Source organism: Sciurus vulgaris, assembly GCF_902686455.1.
Source record: "Sciurus vulgaris genome assembly, chromosome: 5".
In the NCBI taxonomy this organism is placed as follows: Eukaryota; Metazoa; Chordata; class Mammalia; order Rodentia; family Sciuridae; genus Sciurus; species Sciurus vulgaris.
In genome coordinates this window covers 170,143,695-170,164,208 of record NC_136465.1, presented here as the reverse complement: position 1 = coordinate 170,164,208, position 20,514 = coordinate 170,143,695, and the positions used below count along the sequence as shown (strand labels likewise).

Sequence of the window (20,514 nt, the reverse complement as noted above, 5' to 3'; positions counted from 1 at the left end):
CAGCCGGACCCGCAGCACGTGCGCCGCTCTCGCGCCCTGGCCTGGGGCTGCGGCGGGCCAGCCGGTCCCGGCGTGCCGCGCGCCGAGCACGTGACCCCGCCCCCTGCCATTGGCCGGGCGGGAGGGGCGGAGCCACCGCCCAGCGCGAGCTTGGCGATCCGCCTCACTCGACTGCGGCCTGCGGTCCGAGCGGTCGCGAGCTTCGAGCTCCGCCGGGGCGGCGGGCGGCGGCGCGGGGCCGGAGCGCAGCCTGTCCACGCACACGCGCAGACAGCAGCCACCGGGGCGCGCGCGGCGCGGACAGGTGCGCTGGGCATCCTCGTCTCGAAGCCCGGGAGGGCGGGAGCGGGGCCTGGCGGGGCGGGGCCCGCATGCCACACCTCCCTCCCGCACCAACCCGGGGGCAGGGGCGTGGCCAAGAGAATTGCGCCTGCGGAGGGCTCCAGGGGTCTGTTGCACCCCTCGAATGAGCGGGAAACTGGGGGTCGCCCTCTGGTTCCCCAGGGTGGAGGCTTGCCATGCCAGTACGAAGGGGGATGGCACCACGGGAAAGGAGACAGGATATGGGATGGAAGGGTCCAGGACTCCTGCGAGCCCCAGAGCCCACGGGGAGAAGACCGAGTCCGGGCACGTGAGCTCCACGGTCCTGGGGTTCTGGTCCCGGCTGTGCCTCGCGTTGCCGTGAGGGCGCAGACAAGCCTTTGCTTCTTCCTGGGGCACCCGATCCCCCTTCCTCGGGAAAGGCAAGGCAAGCACCTGCCCGGCCCGAAGGGTGCGAGGCCTCCCTTCTGGTCTGCCGCAGGATGGGCGTCTCCGCCGCCGCCCCGCTCTGGGGCCCCCCGGGGCTGCTCCTGACGCTGGTCCTGCACCCGACTGTGTGCGTGCGCTCCCACTGGGACTACTGCGTGCTGGGCGCGGGGCCCGCGGGCCTGCAGATGGCCGCCTTCCTGCAGCGGGCTGGAAGAGACTATGTGGTCTTCGAGCGCGCCCCGGCCCCGGGCAGCTTCTTCACGCGCTACCCGCGGCACCGCAAGCTCATCAGCATCAACAAGCGCTACACAGGAAAGGTCAACGCCGAGTTCAACCTCCGTCACGACTGGAACTCACTACTCAGCCACGATCCCCGGCTCCTCTTCAGACACTACTCCCGCGCCTACTTCCCTGATGCCGGCGACATGGTGCGCTACCTGGGCGACTTCGCCAACAGGCTGGGGCTCCACGTGCTGTACAACACCACCATCACCCATGTCACCCTAGACAAGGACCAGGGGGCCTGGAATGGCCACTACTTCATCCTGACTGGCCAGAAGGGCCAGACATACCAGTGCAGGTAAGGGACCTGCACCGGTGCTGGCCAGCGACGCTGGGGCCTTTCCCAGAGGGACACCCTTAGTTGGTCTGTGAATGTGGGAGAAATGGAGAAGAGGGGTATTTCTGCCACTCCCTGCTGAAATGCAGGGCTAAGCAGTTCTGCTTAGGCCTCCTTTCTCAAGTGTGTCCTTTAAAAGTCATGGCAAGTTCCTCTCCTCTGGGATTGCCAGTCTGTTCTGTCTTCATATTTACTAGGCATGGAGCATACAGTTTAGGAATCCCCAAAACCTTTCTTATAGAGAATCTCCTAGAACGAGTGACCCAGAATAGAATGCATGCTGGGAAATGCTGGGTCAAGTGTCCAGACAGTGTTAGGCCCAGTGGAATTTCAGAACCAAACGGAAGTGAGAGGCCCAACAGGCAGTGCTTCCAGTGACCATTTTCAACTTACTTTTGGCTTGACAGTTAACTTAATATGGCCTGGGCCCCCAAAACTCTTTTTATCTTCACAAGGAACCAAGAGGGGAGGTTCACTGATCCCATTTGACAGGTGAACACCTGGGGCTCAGAGAAGTTGAGTAATGCTGTATCACACAGCTAGCTTGTGGTAGAACTGCGAATGGAGCTTCTGTTTCTATCTCCAAATCCTGTCTTCCGTCTGCTGCATCAGACTGCGTCTGCTACCCAGCCATTAGCCTTGTACCTGGCCCCAGGCTGGTGCTCAGCAGTGTCCACCTGCGCCTGTTACGGAGGCCCAGCATTGCTCCTTGCCTCCTACAGCCCAGGGACAGAACACTGTGCCAATTTAAACTCTCACACCTCAGGCAGCTGTGCTGCAGCAGAGGGGAGTCGGGAGCAGAGTGGACAAGGATCAGAAAAAATGACCAACAGGGCTCTGCATGCCCCTTCTACAGGCCCCCCAGTTCCATTTTGAAACCACCCTGTGGTCAAAGCCTACTGCAGGCCACTGGGATCCTGCTCCCAAACCGTCCCCCGCTGGACCCTAAGTCCCTCCTCTCCAAAGAGCAGGACTTTGAATCAGGCCCACTGAGCACAGTCGGGCTCTACTGCGCTGGGAGCTCACAGGGCCTCCTCCTCGCCTGTCGAGAGGCCGCTTGACCCCAGCCCGGGTTGCTCTAAGGAGTGGGATGGGCACCCACACGCCCAAGTCCAGGGCCTGGCGCCCAGGTGCTGCTCAGCAGGTGTTCACACTGCAGGCACGTCGGCAGGGGCAGGAAGGACGCCAGCTCTGCTCGATCACGGGGGTGCTTCCTAACCCAATGGCTGTGTTCAGAGTCAGTCAGCGTGATGAACCCCTGGGCTCTGTGGTCAAGACACCGGGCAGGCACGTGTGTCCGCTGGGCTGTGAGGTCCGTGAGAGGCCAGGGTGGTCTGTGGGGTGTGGGGTAGGTCAGGGCGTGGATGAGCGAGTGAGGGATGAACGTTCTGCTGTCCCTCGGCGCCAGCAGCCGGGGGAAGCAAGTGGGTCCAGAGAGTGGCTTTACCCAAGTGATCTATCTTAGTGTTAAGAGGCTGCACCGTCTTTCCTCTGTCCCCACCTACAGTGTCCTTCTTGTGGCCACCGGTGTGTCAGTCCCCAACCAGGTTGACTTCCCTGGCTCCGAGTATGTGGAGGGTTATGAGTCCGTGTCCGTAGACCCTGAGGACTTTGTGGGTCAGAACGTGCTGATCCTGGGCCGTGGGAACTCAGCCTTTGAGACGGCAGAGAACATCTTGGGCGTCACAAACTTTATCCACATGCTGAGCCGCTCCCGGGTGCGGCTCTCCTGGGCTACACACTACGTTGGAGACCTCAGGTATGCTACGTCTCTGAAAGCCCTGTATCCGTACAGGATTTGTGTCACTGTAACAAAATACCTATGGCTAGGCCACTTACAAAGAAAAGAGGTTCATTCACACTTTCAGAAGCTAAAAGTCCAACTGGCATGGTGTTGACAATGTCCAAGGCTCCCCGGCCTGTGTCTCCTTATCAGAATCACAGGAGCACATGAGGAGGGAGAGGCCACGTGGTAAGACAGGAAGACAAGGAGGGAGAGGGTCAGGCTTGCTAAAACGCTCTTACTAGAACAGACCAGAGCCCCAGAGGACCACCTTGATCACTTCTGCCTGAGTGGCTTCCCACTAGGTCCCACCTCTTAAAGGTCCACCACCCCCCAGGACCACCACGCTGTGGACCCAGCTCCCAGCCTATGAGCCCATGGGGACATGCCACATCCCAACTGTAGAAGAACCACCTCGCACCCCCTCCTGGCCCCACCTGGACTCGCCAGCCTTACCTGAGTCCCCTCCTGTCTCCTTGCGTTCTCTTGGGGCCCCAGAGCCATCAACAATGGCCTGCTGGACACCTACCAGCTCAAGTCCCTGGACGGGCTTCTCGAGTCAGACCTGACCGATCTGGCCATCGTGAAGGACCACAAGGGCAAGTTCCACATCACCCTGAAGTTCTTCCTGGAGGAAACCAGCGCCAACCAGAGTGCGGATTCCGTCACCCTCCCGCAGGATGACAACGACAACTTTGCCATGCGCGTAGCCTACGACCGGGTCATCCGCTGCCTGGGCTGGAAATTCGACTTCTCCATCTTCAACCAGTGAGTCTGAGGGGGGCGAGGCAGGATCTCCTGCGGAACGCCTTCTGACCACCGGGGGAACAGTGGCCACACAATGGGCCAGTGACAGGGCTTTCAGGATGGCCCCCAAGAACCAGGTAGGTTCTCCTGGTTTCCCTTTCAGGACAGTGGCTGTCTGTCCACTGCAGGTCCAGGTGGCCCTGAGGCCCCCCACCTGGAGCAGCAGGGGTCTTCCCCTGAGATGTGCGTCTCACCTGGGAGGTGGGCAGCAGGCTCAGCAGGTTGAACTTCTCCAAGGCCATGAGCACAGGGGCTCAGCACAGGCCAGGTCACCAGAGCATCTCTGCCGCTCAGATCCAAGAGCTCTCAGAAGGCCACTTGATCACACTTGTGCCCAGTTCTTCATCTCCGCTCTGGGCGGTGGTTTCCTCCTCTCTGGTCCTGTGAGGACTACTGTAAGACAGTGCTTGGCCACGTACTGTATGCTCAGTGGAATGTTAGTTGCTGCCCAGCACGGAGGCGCACAGCTGTAACCCCAGCTGCTCGGGAGGCTGGGGCAGGGGGATCTCAAGTTCATATCCAGCCTCAGCAACCTTAGCAAGACCCTGTCTCAAAATAAAAAGGACTGGGGATGTGGCTCAGTGGTTAAGCACCCGGGTTTAATCCCTGGTACCAAAAACAAAGTTAGTTGCTAAAATTACAATGTTTTGAAGAACTGCCTTGTGGAACCTGGTCTTTAGAGGCTGCGGCTCGGGACACATGTGAGGGTGGGGTCAGAGCTTCTGCTCAGTCCCTCAGTTGCCTTCCGACCAGGGCACAGGAGGGCAAGGGCCTGCCCAGACCCTTCTTTCCCCTGAGGCAACAGCAGGCCCCAAGCGTGGTCCAGAGCAGGGCCTTGGGCCAAGCTTGGATTCGGGCTCTGTCCCCAACCTTATCGTCCTTGACCTAAGCCTCAGTTCCTTCATCGGTGAGGTGAAAACGTTTGCCCACCTCCTGGGCCGCGGTGGGGTCAGTGCGACGGAGTGGAAACCTGCTCTGTGCCAGGCCTGCAGGGGCTTCCTCCACACGGGGACTGACTGGCTCCCTTTCCACTGCCAGGTCCCTCAGACTCAGCTCTGGGAGCGAGTTCAGCAAGAAGTACCCACTGATCAGAGCCAGCTATGAATCCAAAGGCAGCCGCGGCCTCTTCATCCTGGGCACTGCCAGCCACTCGGTGGACTACCGCAGATCTGCTGGGGGCTTCATCCACGGGTTCCGGTACACAGGTGAGCCCATGAGAGGGCCACTGTCCCCGGGCAAGACCTGTCATTGTCCCCAGGGCTATGAACACTCCAGCGTTAGGGACTGCTCACCAGCCATCAGTGACCGTAACTTCCTGTCAGGCAGCTGACCCGGGTTTTCATGGTCTGAGGGTCTGTCTAGAAAAGTAGCAGCAGGTACACCTTAAGGTGGGTGCACGTGGGGTGGCCTGTGGGGTTAACGAATGGGAACCTAAGTCAGGCGTAATCCCAGTGACTCAGGAGGCTGAGACAGGAGGATTGCAAGTTCAAGGCCAGCCTGGGCAACTTAGAGAGACCCTGTCTGCAAGGAAAATAAAAATGGGTAGGGATGTAACTCAGGGGTAGAGGCCCCAGGTTCCGTCCCCAGTGCCACAGAGAACGCTCACCTGGCTGGGTGGTCTCACAAGTGGCGCTTTACCCTGGCTGAGCACATCCCTGATATCAGAGATGGAAAGCAGGGGACTTCTGCCTGCCCAGGGCCGCCCTGAGGCTGAAGAAGGTCATTCCCAGGCACCCACCCACCAGCTGGGCAGCGTCTCTCACACGCTCTGCGTGCTGACCGGCTTCAAGGAAAACTGCAGTCAGATCATGTTGATTCTGCCTCGCAGCTCAGTGCCAAGGGTGTAAGCTTTCTGCCAACCTGAGAGTGTGCGTCAAATCCAAGACATGGTTTTGAAAAATCATTTGACTTATCCTACAAGAATAATGCCCAACCCCAAACTGATGCTTTGTGATTTTAAGGGTAAATGGGCACTGGACAGCGAAGGAGAGAAGGGGATCCATGTGAGGCGAGTGTGTTCAGTGGGCCGAGCACGAGCCACATGGGCCGCAGTGCCCTGCACAAGGGGAGGTGGGTGTGAAGCCTCCCCCTCTCCCCCTAACCCCTCCCTCCCTCCCTCCCTCTCTCTCTCTCTCCCTCCCTCCCTCCCTCTCTCTCTCTCCTTCCCCCTCTCTCTCTCCCTCTCCTTCCTCCCTCCCTCTCTCTCTCTCTCTCTCTCTCTCTCTTTCTCTCTTTCTCTCTTTCTCTCTCTCTCTCTCTTTTTCCCTCACAGTGCTGGGATTGAACCCAGAGCCTTGCAAATGCTAGGCACATGACTCCACCACTGAGTCACATCCCAGCCCTTTTTATTTTTATTTCGAGGCCAGGCCTTACTAAGTTGCTAAGGCTGGCCTTGAAGTTGCAGTCCTCCTGCCTCAGCCTCCTACAGTCATTGGGGTTATAGGCATGAGCCACTAGCCAAAGCCTCATTTTTCTCAAGAAAGATCCGAGCATCAGTTTTGATGACCTTCTCACTGTACCTGGGGCCTGTTGTTCATGGAACTAATGAGTTGCTGCATCCCCCAATTAATATACGTGTTCCTATAAAAAGCATTATCACGGAGACTGGACAGTAGCGATAACGTTGTAAGTTATGTTATAATTAGAGGCCCTGGTTTTGGCTCGGATTAAAAGGCGCAAGGCACTGCCTGCTCTTCTGACTCAGGCACCAAAGAGTAGGTGCATCGTGTGGGGGTCTTTGTGACTTCTTGAGAAAAACCAACATTTGATAAACCGTGAATCTAAAGACAGGTTAGATCCTCTTTTTACCAAATCCCAGGTCAGATATTCCTATTGAATTGCAAACTCGAACAAGTGGTTTCAGTCCTGCTGGGACTTTTCCCACCTTCCTTACCCCTTGACAGAGAAAGAAGTGGATCAAGGCCAGCTGACCAGGATACTTAGCTGCTAACTAAATTTTCCTGGGGTTGGATCCCGCCAATTTAGTAAATTTTTAGCTTAATGTGTCTGATTTGCATTTGGTGGACATAAGATTCAATGCAGAGTTGCAGAGTGGAAGGAAGCATGCCGGGCCCCTGTAAGGTCAAGTCCCAGAGTCCTCGTTACCCTGGGTCAGGTATGAAGTACTTACTTCTGGCTCCGAAGGCTCGTGGTCTGTGAATCCTGAATTCCTAGTCTAGTGTTGACAATGTTGGTTCCGGGGAGAGAAAAATTCACAGCGATGGTAGGAAAATGTGTTGCAGGAGGGGGTGTGGCTCATCGATAGAGTCCATGCTCGGTGGGCCCGAGTGTTGGGAGGAGCAGGCACTGACATAGGCCAGGCACGTGGGACTCTTCCCACAATGGGGGAATTCACTGAATAAAATAAATTCAGAAGGCTGGGCATGGTGGCGCTCACCTGTAATCCCAGCAGCTCCGGAGGCTGAGGCAGGAGGATCTCGAGTTCAAAGCCAGCCTCAGTAACTTAGCAAGGCCCTGAGCAACTCAGTGAGATCCTGTCTCTAAATAATAAAATATAAAAAAAAGGCTGGGGGTGTGGCTCGGGGTTAAGCGCCCCCGAGTTCGATCCCCGATACCAAAATAAACAAATAAATAAATTCACAAGCGACATCACTTTCATTGGCTTTAATGTACCAAATACTCACGGTCTCCTTGGTAATCAGGTTCTTTCCTTCCTTTCCAGTCGTGGTTACTAATATTAAGTCGCACGTCACGCTGAACACAGGAATACGTAGGTTACAGCGTGGCTGAGAAACAGTTAAGTGGCCCCGGGGACTCCAGAGGCCTTGCCCAGGGCAAAGGCAGAGAGCAGATACTAATGGACAAAGCCACAGGAGGTGACCAGATTAGATCCCCAACAGCCAGAGGACTTGCCTGGGGCACAGGGCTGTGGAGGGGGAGGGTGGGTGGCGGGCAGTGGGCTTCACCAGGTGGAGATGAGGCCCCGGTGGCGCCTGGACTTCAGGTGTTCCTCAGCTGAATGCCTCCTGGGGCTTCACCGGCGGTCTGAGGAGGGGATGGTCTCCCGAGCCTCTGCTGTGTGGGTTCCAGTGGGCTGGCCTGTCTCATGGGCTCACTGGCTCCACTGCTGTGGGCTTGACCCCTCAAGCACCCATACGCCCTGATTTAATTTGATAAGTCACAGGCGTCACTTTTGTTAGCAGGGTTGACTGGCGTACTGGCTGTGCTGTGCAGCGGTTTGAGTGCAGGGTGCCCGACATCTGCTGGCGGTCTGTCTGCCCAGACAAGTTACCAAGTCGCTCTGCCACAGCCCTTGTGCTTAAACAGCAGCGGGTCAGGGCGGGCTGGGCTGTGGCAGTGGTGGTGACCCAGGGAGGCCCTGCTGTTCTGCGCCGTGGAGGGACTTGGCACCCAGCACCGCCTGTCTCCACAACTGGGCCTGGGTCCAATCCCTAGCATTGCAAAAAAAAGGGGGTTCATATTTTCCAGTTTTCCAACACTCATTGATTGTTGGACATATTGTTAGGGATGTGCAGTAAGTTAACCATACACAAAAATAGAAATTTAGTAATGCCGGCACAGCTGCGAATGGTTTTTTTTTTTTTCTTTCCACCAGTACTAGGGATTGAACCCCGGCGGCTCTACCACTGAGCTACACCTGTGCCCTTTTTATTTTGAGAAGTTGAGGCTGACCTCAAACACGTGGTCCTCCTGCCTCAGTCTCCCCAGTGGCTGAGATTACAGACAGGCACCACCAGGCCAGGCTAGCTGCAGACGTTGGTATAATAATGCTATAATTTTTTGTTAGGTTTTTGGGTTTGGTTTGGTTTGGTTTGGTTTGGTTTTCATACCAGGGATTGAACCCAGGGGTGCTTAGCCACTGAATCACATCCTCAGCCCTTTTTAACATCCTATTTTGAGACAGGGTCTCACTAAGTTGCTGAGGCTGGCCTTGAAATTGGCTGCCTAGGCCTCCCACACCCCTGGGATTACAGGCATGCGACACCTGGCTGGGCTTTTAGTTCTTGAGTAATGATTCATTTGGGCAAAAATCCTATGAGGGAAGATAAATCTATTAGGGAAAACAAGGTGGTAAGAACTGTAGGGCTGCTAGTTGCAGTCCACTGTGTGTGTGGCGAGAACGCCATGGTGTCTGGTTGAGGGAGATGTCAGGAATACCGTGATGGTCAACACGATGTAAATCAGCGTCATCTGAAGTCAGCCGAGGAGGGGGCTGCACGCTCCTCCTCCGGTGGGAGTGGGTGGGCTCAGCTGTCATTCTGGCTGTGGCTTGAGAACGAGTCCTGCCCGTGGGGGGCCATCGAGCCCGAATCCAGAGCCGCCTCTGGAACTGGAGGTGACCAGGGAAGTCCCACCCGCAGCCTCACCCGCAGATGGCGGCCCTGGCAGCTGCACGAACCAGTTAATTCCGCCGTGAAGCCGGGGGTCCCGCCCTGCCCCTTTGACCTCGTGGTGGGCTTGCATTTCGCCGTCCTCCGGGCTGGCAGGGAAAGGTCGCACGCTTGGCTGCCGGTTCCCAGGTGAGGTGTTTCACAGTCCACGTGTGTCAGGACGGAACCGGAGAGGCCCCGCTGTCTACGCCAGCACCACTGCTGGGCGTCAACAGTCCCTCGCACGTTGCCACCCATTCCCGCCGTACGGGCGTCCCGGCCGCCACTGTCCCCCTCTCGCTTCCTTCTGTCCCCATCTTTCCTCAGCTTCACATATTTCATTCTCAGCCCCTTCAAACACATCCTGTTAGTTCACCTCCATTTTCCAGATGGGAAAATTGGCACACAGAGAAGTTAAGTAACCTGCCCAACGTCGCCCAGCCAGCGGATGGCAGAGGTGGATTGCAAGCCACACCTGCCGACTCTAAAGCTATACCAGCTAAGCTTCAGCACACAGGAAGCAGCCCTGGGTGTCCGCCATCCCTGCCTGCAGTCGGGGCCTCCTGTCTCCCAGCTGGCCTCCCTGCTGGCCTCCCTGCGGGGCCCCAGTGCCCGCCAGAGCAGCCTTTCTCTGAGCACAGGCCTGGCTGCCTCCTTAAGTTCTTTGGGCTCCCTTCCCCCAACACTTCCGGAGCCTCTGCAGGAGGGGTGCCCGCTGGGGCCTCTTGCTGGCCTCTCATGCTGGCCTCCCCACTCACCCCAAGCGCTACGTCCTCAGCCTTCTCAAGACTCGGCTCAGGGGGCTGGGGTTATGGCTCAGTGGTTGAGCGTTTGGCATGTGTGGGGCACTGGGTTGGATTCTCAGCACCACATATAAATAAATGAATAAAAATAAGGTCTATCAACATCTCAAAAACACAAAAATTAAAAAAAAAAAAAGACTCGGCTCAGCCCTTGCCCCTCTGGAGCAGAGGTCCCTAGCCACCTCCCGGGCCCTCGGCCCCCGGGGTACCTGCCATGCGGCTCAGGTGAGAGCAGGTGTCTGTGCAGCGCCCTCCCAGGACCTGGAGGCCAGCAGCCCCAGGGACAGGAAGCCACCTCCCGTGGGCTCAGATACCAGCCATTCTTGCACCCTGCGGGAATATACAGAGCGCCTCAAAATAGCACTGGAGGCAGCTGGATTTGAAAGTGAGGGGCTCCGGGTGAGGCCATTCTGCCCGCTCGTCCCAGGGGCGTCCTGCGAGTGCGTGGCCACAGGGGGAGCGTTTACTGTTTGGAGTGGACGCAAAACCTTTGCTGGCCCCCCTCCGCCCTAAAGCCTGCCCTCCCGCAGGGCCAGCCAAGATAAGACCCTAAGTGCCGCCGGTCCTTCCCGCCTCTGGCCATTTCAGCGCGTGCTGTCCATCGGCTGCTGGAGCATCGGCACCACGGCGTGGCCTGGCCCTCCACTCAGCTGCCCATCACCCAGCTGACCAGCGCCATCATCCGGCGCGTGAACGAGGCTTCTGGGCTCTACCAGATGTTCGGTGTGCTGGCTGATGTCATCCTGCTGAAGGAGTGAGTAGCTTGCCCGCCCAGCCTCACCCACGCCCCTGCCCATGCTCCCCTTCCTGTCCTGTGTGGGGAGTAGCCCAGTTCTTCCTTCTGAAGATCAGTCCTGCAGGGGAAAATGTATCCCGGGGGAAAAAGTCAGTGAAGTCAGGCAGATGGTCCTGGATGTGAACTCTGGGTTTAGCCCTTTCTTGCTGTGTGAACTCGGGCAAGTTAGTTAACCTCTCTGAACCTTTCTTGTAAAATGGGGATAATCTTACAGCAGTGGAAACCCTTTGGCACCCAGGTGCAGTAACAGGGCACCTCTGGAGTCTGGCCCCAGCAGTGGGAGTTAAGAGTTCCCACTGGCCAGGACCAGCTTGGTGCTGTCCTTATCGATCAAGCACAGAGGACACGCCCGAGCACAAAGAGGAGCGGGGTGGAGGGGCGGCTGGGCGGGACCAGGGAGGGAGCAGGGGGCCGAGGGAGAACCTTTGGGTGTCTGGATCAATCCCTGATCACCCCGCTGCCCTCACCTCGGCACCGCCCCGTGGGCCATCCGTGAGCCACCTTCGCGGCCTCTGGAACCCACCAGCCCTGGCTGGCCGCCTGCTCCCCTCCAGCCTCCCAGCAGTGCCCCCTTCGCTGAGGCCCCAGCCACCGGTCTCCTGGCCTGTGCTCAGTGGAGTGGCCTCCTGCACACCCTGCTCGCCCAGGGAGACGGGGCTTGGCGGCTGCCCTCCTGGCTGGGGCTCATCCTCGAGCACCTCAGGCTGGAGGGTTTTCTGGACTCTCCGGGCCTGGGCGTGGGGGACCCAGCAGTGCCGCCCCGGCCGGGCTCTGAGCCCCGTGTCGCCCCAGGAACGCCACGGCCTTCGAGTACCTGGAGGAGCTCCCGGCGCAGACGCTGGCCCAGCTGGGGACGCTCACGGGCAGGACGGCCAGGCACGGGCTCTTCGTGCTCAGCATGGAGTACGGCAAGAACTTCTCGGGGCCCGACAAGGACGTCTTCTTCCACGACCGGTCCGTGGGGCACACGGAGGACGCCTGGCTGTCCAACTTCCTCCACCCCGTCGTCTACTACTACCGACGCCTCCCCACCGGTGAGTGCCTCCCGGGCAGCCTCTGCACAGCCGCCAGTTAGGCCTCCAGCTCCCCTAAACGGACAGGGGTCCCGGGGACCCGCCAGAGACCCGCTGGGGCGGGAGGTCCAAGATGAGAAGCGCCACTTTCAGACCCCGGCACATACTGTGACCTGCATGGGAGTGCCACGGGCACCAGGCACCACACAGGAAGGGGCTCTGTCATGCCGCAGGGTCTCCAAAAGACGCTGACCACGGTGGGCCAGGGGCTGCAGGCTGAGTATGAGAAGGAACAGAAACAGAGCAGCACAGGACAGAAAGAGCTGGGCTCAATTCCCAGGTCTGTCCTTTCATCACTGTGTGACGCTGGACAGTTACTTAACCTCTCTGAGCCTTGCTGCCTTGCCTATGGAATGGGGTGTCAGTGGGCCCTTCCTGGTAGGGTTGCCTGAGGATGCATCTGACTGTTCACACCCAGCTGCCTTAGTTCTGGCTCAGCTTAGCAGCAATAGACACACCCAGGGAGCACGGCTTCTTAGAGCTTGAAGGGCTGCAGTGGAAGAGGGGTCCCAGCTGGGTGTGTCCCGGGGCAGCAGGTAGGACAGGTGCAGGCCAGCAGCAAAAGCACCTGAGAGTTAAGGTGACTGGCCTCCAGCGACAGGTGCCAGCACGGGGTGGACAGGTCTTGGCTCAGTGGACTCCTCCGCAGGGAGTCCCCTGGGGCAGGAGGCCGGACCAGAGCCCAGACCCTTTCCTCGCGGGGCTCTGAACCCCAGGGAAAGGCCGCCTCCATCCACAGGAGGCAGGAGAGCCCTCGGGGCCAAAGCGACAATCCATTCCCCTCCCCGGTGTCGCCCTCCTCCCCCGCGAAAGCCCGCAAGCGTGGGAGGGAGTGCGGAGGCCTGGGTGGAGGCCAGCCTGCGGAGGCCGGCCTGCCCTGACGCCCGCCCCCTCCACAGAGCAGGAGGTGAGGTTCCGCCCCGCACACTGGCCCCTGCCGCGGCCCACGGCCATCCACCACATCGTGGAAGACTTCCTGACCGACTGGACGGCGCCCGTGGGGCACATCCTGCCCCTGCGGCGCTTCCTGGAGAACTGCCTGGACACCGACCTGCGGAGCTTCTACGCAGGTAGCCCGCCCGAGGGGCGCAAGGCACCCGGGAGCCAGGCCTCAGGTGGGCTGGGGGTTCCCTGCAGCCACTCCCAAAATACAGCTAGAGAGCCGGCGGGAAAACAAGCAGCTCCCGGAACCAGGACCCTACGATCTGGGGGCCGAGCCTGGGCTTTGACCCACCAGCCCTGCAGCGGGAGGATGACTCAGGTGGGGTGGGGAGCCCTGTTTGGAGACTCAGCCAAAGCTTGGATCTCAGGGTGAACAGGCAAAAAGGAGGAGGGAAAGAGGGACTCGTCCTTTTAGGCCCAGAATCAGGTGGGAAAACTCTCCTCCCAGAATTCCCAGCCCCTAGGCCCGGGCATGGAAATTTAGGGCCTCACTGCATCACTGTGGTGCAGAATCCCAGAGGCAAATGCCAATCTTCCTTTGAAAAACACACTGGAAAACAAGCCTCAGGCCTGCAAGGTAGCCACACCTAGGGAGGCTGAGTCAGGAGGATGGCCAGCTCAAAGCCAGCCTCGGCAACTTAGCGAGGCTCTGAGCAACTCAGTGAGCGGGGGATGTGGCTCAGTGGTTGGGCGCCCTGGGTTCCATCCCCAGTCCCAAAAACAAAAAACCACTAAGTCTCAGGGTCCCCCATGAAGGGCCAGAAACAGGAATCCCAGGAATCACCTAGCACATAAAGAACAAGCACCATGAGGGACTGTCAGCAGAAACAGCAGACCCCAACTCCAGACTGCAGGTGTTCACTAAATTTAAAGGAGTAAAAAGATTATTGAAAATATAATGAGGGGAGAAAAATCTACATTCTGTTTATTGTTTTGTTTTGCAGTTGAACTCAAGGGCACTTTACCACTGAGCCACATCCTCAGCCCTTTTTATTTTTTATTTTGAGATGGGACCCTAAGTTGCTAAGGCCGGCCTCAAACTTGGCATCTTCCTGCTTCAGCCTCCTGAGTTGCTGGAATTACAGGCATGCAAAACCATATTCAGCTAGAATCTACGTTTTGGGTAGGGAAGTAGCTCAGTGGTAGAGTGCTTGCCTAGTATGCATAAGGTCCTGGGATTAATCCTCAGCATCACAAAAAAGAGAGAAAGAGAGAAATATATAATGAAGTAGTAGAGACAACCAAAATTGCAGTTTTGGTTTTAAATTTTGTTTTGTTTTGGGCACTGGGGAATGAACAAAGGGGCCCTCAACCACTGAGCCGCGTCCCCAGCCTCTTTTGTATTTATTTAGAGACAGGGTCTCACTGAGTTGCTTAGCGCCTCACTTTTGCTGAGGCTGGCTTTGAACTCACGATCCTCCTGCCTCAGCCTCCTGAGCTGCTGGGATTACAGGCATGTGCCACTGTGCCCAACTGACTGGGCAGTTTTGAGAAAGACCCAAAGAGAACTTCTGGAAATAAAAAAATAAGTAAATTAGAAATGAGAAGTCCCAGGTAAAAGTTTAGTGATGCTTTAGAGATGAAGAGAAGCTCGGGAACTGGAAGACTTGAGAAGTTGGAGGATCCAGACAAGGAGCTAATCGAAACAAGCCGAACGTTTGTGTTTTTCTTTCCCTGAATGACTAGAATGACCATTCCTTTTTTTTTTTTTTTTTTTTTTCCTTATTGAGAAAACATCGTTGTATCTCAGGTACTATTCTGTTCATATCAAGTCAGGTTACAGACTGGCCTTATTAGAAAACAAGTGTCCTCGTTTATCCGGAGTCTGCTTTGAATGACGCTGTTCATATCATGGGAGACGCCTTGAGATAATAGCTTACAGTGATGATCTCGCCAGGCATCCTGACACATATCTCAACTTAGGAGGCTGAGGCAGGAGGATCATGAGTTCCAGGCCAGCCTCAGCAAGTTAGGGAGGCCCTAAGCAATGAGGCCCTGTCTCTAAGTAAAAGGACTGGGAATGAGGCTCAGTAGTTAAACTCAGTTCTGTCCCTAGTACAAAATATATTTTATATAATATACACATATTATATATATATATTTGTGTGCATATCATTAAAGACATTCATATGCTTGTATGTATAGATAGATGTTTTAACTGATGATCTGGACATAAGTAAATGCACAAAACGAGAGAGCGTCGAGGCACAGTTGCAGACTGACAGGCTTCCAGTTCTCAGCTCTGATCAGACGCTGATCCCAGAGATAACGTGAGGTTCGAGTCCTCGGCTTCAAAATGTCTGTCTCCTGAGATTTCCAGACTACACAAAAATGCCGGTATAAGGGAACCAGTCCCACCTCGAAGGGGTCACGCCAGGCCGTCCACCTCCTGCCTCCCTCTCTAGATAATTCTGGACAGTGCACACCACTGAGTCACTGCCTTGAACTGGGAAGAGTTCAGAAGGCCAGCAGGCAGATGGCGGCTCCTCTCTGCCCCCACCCCAGCCGCCCTGCAGCTGCTAGCTCTGGCCTCTGATTGCTGGGCATCCTTGCCCACCACGCCACACAGAGGGGGTGACGTGGTCGCTGTCCTCCGTCCTCCCTGGCACCTGCTCTCTTCCCTGTTCAGAGGACGGTCTATGTCCTGCCAGGCTTCCCGTGCCAGGACTCAGAGTCGGAGGGGTCAGTGGGCCCCTCTCAGCCCGAGTGCCCCCTCAAGCCCCACAGCATCCCTCGTCGCGTGCCCCCTTACGTGAGGTGATAGCCGGGGCAGGTGGCCAGGTTCTCCACAGCTGCAGAAGGTCCCCCGCCATCGCCCCACCTGCCTCCGGCTCCCTCAGAAGGCTCAGCCCACATCCACTTTCTCTCTTCTGGTCTTTCATTCAAAGCCATCCAAGTACCGCAGTTCCCTCTTTTCTGTCCCCCTCTCTGAAAAAGAAGCCTGAAACCATGGATAAAAGCAAACCCTTGTACCTGCAGCAAATGGCGCGTGATCGGCCATGCCCAGGGTCCCTCGCAGAAGTCCTCACGTAGGCTCGATGCCGGTGCCACATGTTGATGTCTGTTGGATCAAGTTTTCTGCTCCTGTCTCCCACCCACTAATCCAGTGCCTTTCCATCTTAACTAAGCACCTACTGTGCACTGTGGCCATAACTTTTATGACGTGTAGTCAACAGAAGAACCAACATGAATTCTTTCCCGTCACAATTTCGTGGATAGACAGTGTGTTTGTACCTAGATTTCAGCAGCTACAGCACATGATTTTTTTCGTCTTTCCTCATTAAGTCTAGAACTGTCATCTTTTCACTGACAGGAATTCTCTTACGGCTTCTTTCCAGCACATCCAAATTGCCACCATGATTATGCTTATATTTGGGGGGCATGATCAACTAAGGGTTACCTAAACGCAAGCGCTGAGATACTGCCATGTCAGGTCGTGTGCACCGTGTGTACACTGGACAAAGGCACGATTTCCGTCCTGGGCAGGACAGAATATTTTCTTTTTTGTCCCCACAGTGTTTAGAACAGAGCTTTTCGTGCAGTATTTGCAAACCAAATACTGTTGCAGGTGGCTCGGAGTTCACAACAGGAGTGACCACCGAGTCCCCACCACATCCGAGCAAGTCTCCAGAAAGAAGGCTGCGGGTCTGCTCAAGGGGCCTGGGCTCCTGCCCCAGTCGTTTCTGGGGTTCGCTTTCATTTCCAAAAAGTCAAGCGGCCTCCTGTTTTTTACCTTCATGGAGAGTCCTGATCTGTGACTACCCAGGTCATGTGTGAGACACCGAGAAGGCGAGGTGGCAGTTTCAAGGAACAAGGTCCCGGGCGAGGCTCCGGAGTGCCCCAGCCCCCCCTTGGCGCTCCTGCCCCCCCCCCCCACTCCCAGCCCTTCTCATTCTTCTTTTGCCTTCGTGCAGAATCCTGCTTCCTGTTCGCCCTCACGCGCCAGAAGCTGCCCCCCTTTTGCCAGCAGGGCTACCTGAGAGGGCAGGGGCTCGCCAGCACCGAGAGCCTTCAGCGGCACGGAGTGGACAGCGGGCTGCTGCAGGACTACGCCGCCTTGGACCACCTGGATGCCAGCCGGCAGCCTGGCCACCACAGGCCTGGAGGTCACCCCCCAGCTCCGGGGCCTGCACTCGAGTCCCTTGACGGCAACAGGGAGGAGCTCTGACCATCCATCCTGGGCCGGGGGCATGGGGCCAGGCTGCCCCACAGGCCACGGTCAGCCCTCCCCCACAGGCCCCCTTCTGCTGATGCGTGACTGCCCATGGCCACTCAGGTCCTCAGCGTGGTGGTGGCACCAAGGCTATCTGCAGGGTGAGCAGAGGCTGGGCTGCGGCAGTGGGGTGGTCTCCCTGCCGGCCTGGTCCCAGGAAGTGGCTCAGAGGCGTCCTCTGCCGCGTGTGCGCCACCTTCCCGGGCCAAGCTCTCTCCAGCCGGACCACCGCTGAGCACCAGGCTCCCCCCTCGTCCCCCTGGAGGGCCCACCTGCTCCTGTTCCTTCACTCCACTCTTCACATGGGCCTGAGTCCCACCTGGGAACCCTTCGCTGGTGAGACCCTTCATCAGGGTTGAAGGAGGCACTTCCAACGGAAGCTCAGTACCCTCAACATAACGGGCCGGTGGCACCGTGGCCCCCAGCCACCACCAAGCGCTCCAACTCAGGGATGTTGAGTCCCACCCAGGGTACCTGGCCCCTGCTCCCAGCAGCCTTTGGACTTGGCAGCAGAACTCAGGGGTCCAACCTGGCTCATCCTCGGGCCATCGGGCTGGCATGGGTGGAGAGAAGCCCCTGCAAGGCCAGCTGATCTAAGCGGGTCCTTGCCCAGGAGCAGACACAGAGCCAGCTCTCCCTGGGCCCCACCCCAGCCACCCTGCTCCCTGTGACCTCTGCCCTGCGCCCTCGCTCCCCGGGCCTCTGGCACCCTGAAGCACCTTGCTTGGACCCACCCTGCCCACGTTAGTGAAGTGTTCTGCTGCCGTCCCGTGCCACACGCACCAGGGGACACCCACAGAGGCTCCTGTGTGGCAGCCATGGTGAGTTCCATTCCTGGACCCCTTAGCGCCAGCCGTTCTTCCTTGGCCCTCACCCTGGGGCACTTTTCTCATTCCCAAGGCGACACCTGCGCTGGCTGGGCCTGGGCCTGGCTAGTTCTTCACGCAGCCTTCCAAAACCCCAGGGCACAGGCCACTGGACCCAAAGCCCCTTCCTGGGCGCGCCCTCTTCCCCCACCCTGGCCAGTTGCAAAGCCCCTCAGCCTCCTGGCCTGGCCGTCCGCTGTGTGCTGACAGTCACCCTCCCTCCTGTCCCTGGCAGAGTTGCCAGCAGGGGGCGACTTGCCCCACCCTACCTGGGGCAGTTTGCACGAGGCTGAAACTAACAAATGAAGGCTTTCTCCCTAATCCCGGGGTGCGGAATTCGCAGAATGTCATGCGTGTCACAGGCAGGCCTGCGTAGGGGCCCGAGGCCCATCGTCTTCCAAGGCACGCCTTTGGTTCAGGACTGTGCTACGGTGCCAGGCCAGAGTTCGAGGTGCTGTGACAAGTGGTTGGTGCCCAAGCGTGTGACATCTGCTGCTGCTCCCTCGTCTGCCAAGTCACCCACCCACCAGAAGACCAGCCAGCCTTGTTTGCTTCTAAAGACCGATTCCCTCCTGCTCAGTTGCCTGGAGAAGTCTCTGATTCTTCTTTCCCTTGGCGCTGGGGCTTGAACCAGGGCCCTGTGCATGCGAGGCAAGCGCTCTACCAACCAAGCTACTTCCTCGGCCTGACTCTTTTTAGTGAAGATCTCTGGCATTTGCAGGAGCAGTCGCTGCGGTCCCCACCCCTTTTCTTAGCCCACCTCAGGTGCCCGTGGCTTAGGGGTGCCGGGGCAGGCGCTGCCGCCTTCCTGGGGTTGGAGTTGTGTTTTCTTTTCTCTTCTTATATTTGTGTTGGTTTTCAGTTCTGGGGGCTGAACCCCGTCCTGGAGTAGTTGAGCACACCCCACCACCCAGTTACCCCAGGGCTCTGGCTCTGCGAATGGACATCTGTTGGGTGCACAGGCAGCGAGTCCTGTGGCGCTCCAGCCACAGGCCAGCTCTCTGGAAGCCGATGAAAGAGACTCACATTTCCACTTTCAGGACTTGGTTCATGTTTTTGGCAAGTCTAAGCAGCACAGGAGCGGAGCTTATCCAGCTGGACCAACTTCCTCTTTCAACTGCGGCCTGACTTCAATAATTCCTTCTTTTTCTTAATATAGAGTTATGGTGCAAAATAAACAAGCCAATGAAACAATCTGTCATTATGTAGGCATTTTAAATTTAAAAAGAAGTGATTTTAAAAGGAATCATGCCAGATGTAGTGGCACACACCTGTAATCCCAGTGACTCGGGAGGCTGAGGCAGGAGGACCTCAAGTTTGAAGCTAGCCTCAGCAACTTGCTGAGACCCTATCTCAAAAGGCCTGGAGATGTGGCTCAGTAGTTGAGCATCCCTAGGTTCAATCCCTGGTGCCAAAAATAAATAAAACCGAAAGGGCTGGAGATGTGGCTCAGTGGTAAGGTGTGTCTGGGTTCAGTACCAATTAATTAAAGATAAGGAGTCTCAGTGTTGAAGGTGGGCTGGGGAGATAGCTCAGTCGGTAGAGTGCTTGCCTTGCAAGCACAAGGCCCTGGGTTTGATTCCCAGCACCGCAAAAAAAAAAAAAAAAAAAAGAAAGTGTTGAAGGTGTAGAGCATTTTCCTGGAATGAACGTGGTCCTGGTTCCAGCCCCACACCTGAAAAAAACAAGCCACAAACCAATGACAACGATCGGGCTGGACCGCGCCGTGAATGATCTTAGCCCAGCTGGTTTGTAGTTTCTGGGGGACATTTGTTTTTGACCCCTGTGTTTTGCTAAACTTCAGAATTAATGCCATATGAAGCCATATAAAAACTCAGGTTGAGGACTCTCTGAGTTTAGAAGTAGGAAAAATAAATTTCTAGAGAAAGAGGTGAAGCATTCCCAGGGACACCCACCCAGCCCCTACTGATCAATGTGACTACTTTAAAGAAAGTAATAAAAAGGCAAAATAGCATGAGCAAAAGTAATTACACTGGCATGTGACACACAGGAAGCAAGTGTATCCCTCACGCACAGCTGGTTGAGGTCAAGGAGAAACGTGGGGCGCGGCTGAGCACCAGGCCGCCCCAGTCGCCGGGCAAAGACTGAGGGGCACAGGCCTGAAAAGCTGCCTGTGACTAAGTAAACGCGGGGCAGCTCTGCGGGCGGGTGGTGTCCCCTGCAGCCGTGGACTCCAGCTTTGCAGAAGTGGCCAGGGTTTGGGTTTGTTTCCTTTTTCTTCTTTGTTCAAATTTGTGATTATGCGCCACAGTGAAATAAATTCATTTTTAAAAAATGACCTCTGGCCCGGCACGTGATCACAAGCGGCTCCGTCACTTGGTGGCTGGGTGGCTGTCTGGCTGTCCCCGGTGCCCTCGTGGTGGACGCAGCCAGTCAGGACTCCCGGGCTCCGGCCTCATCATCTGTCTCAGCTGCTCAGCATGTGAAGGAGCTCGTCCAGGTGGGATGGGAGCCTCTGCCCCCCACAATTAGGGCGAAGTCATGTGGGGT

General features: G+C 57.0%; 1 protein-coding gene and 1 long non-coding RNA gene across 3 annotated transcripts; both read left to right on the top strand.

The window, feature by feature from the left end:
- The first annotated feature begins 138 nt into the window (after positions 1–138).
- FOXRED2 (FAD dependent oxidoreductase domain containing 2) lies at positions 139–18,242 on the top strand. 2 transcript variants are annotated; one of them, XM_079143114.1, is made up of 9 exons: positions 139–304; positions 803–1,330; positions 2,877–3,128; positions 3,651–3,920; positions 4,998–5,164; positions 10,702–10,867; positions 11,702–11,943; positions 12,887–13,052; positions 16,839–18,242. In XM_079143114.1, exons 2-9 carry the CDS (start codon positions 804–806, stop codon positions 17,068–17,070), a joined length of 2,022 nt encoding a protein of 673 aa, XP_078999240.1. In that variant the 5' UTR covers positions 139–304; position 803; the 3' UTR covers positions 17,071–18,242. The 2 variants fall into 2 exon arrangements, with proteins under 2 accessions (XP_078999240.1, XP_078999239.1); XM_079143113.1 differs by having other exon boundaries at positions 140–304; positions 12,882–13,052.
- Positions 18,243–19,172: 930 nt separating this feature from the next.
- Positions 19,173–19,996, top strand: LOC306662890. Its single transcript, XR_013764302.1, has 2 exons — positions 19,173–19,517; positions 19,629–19,996. It is a non-coding gene; the product is annotated as an uncharacterized lncRNA (long non-coding RNA).
- The last annotated feature ends 518 nt before the right edge of the window (positions 19,997–20,514 follow it).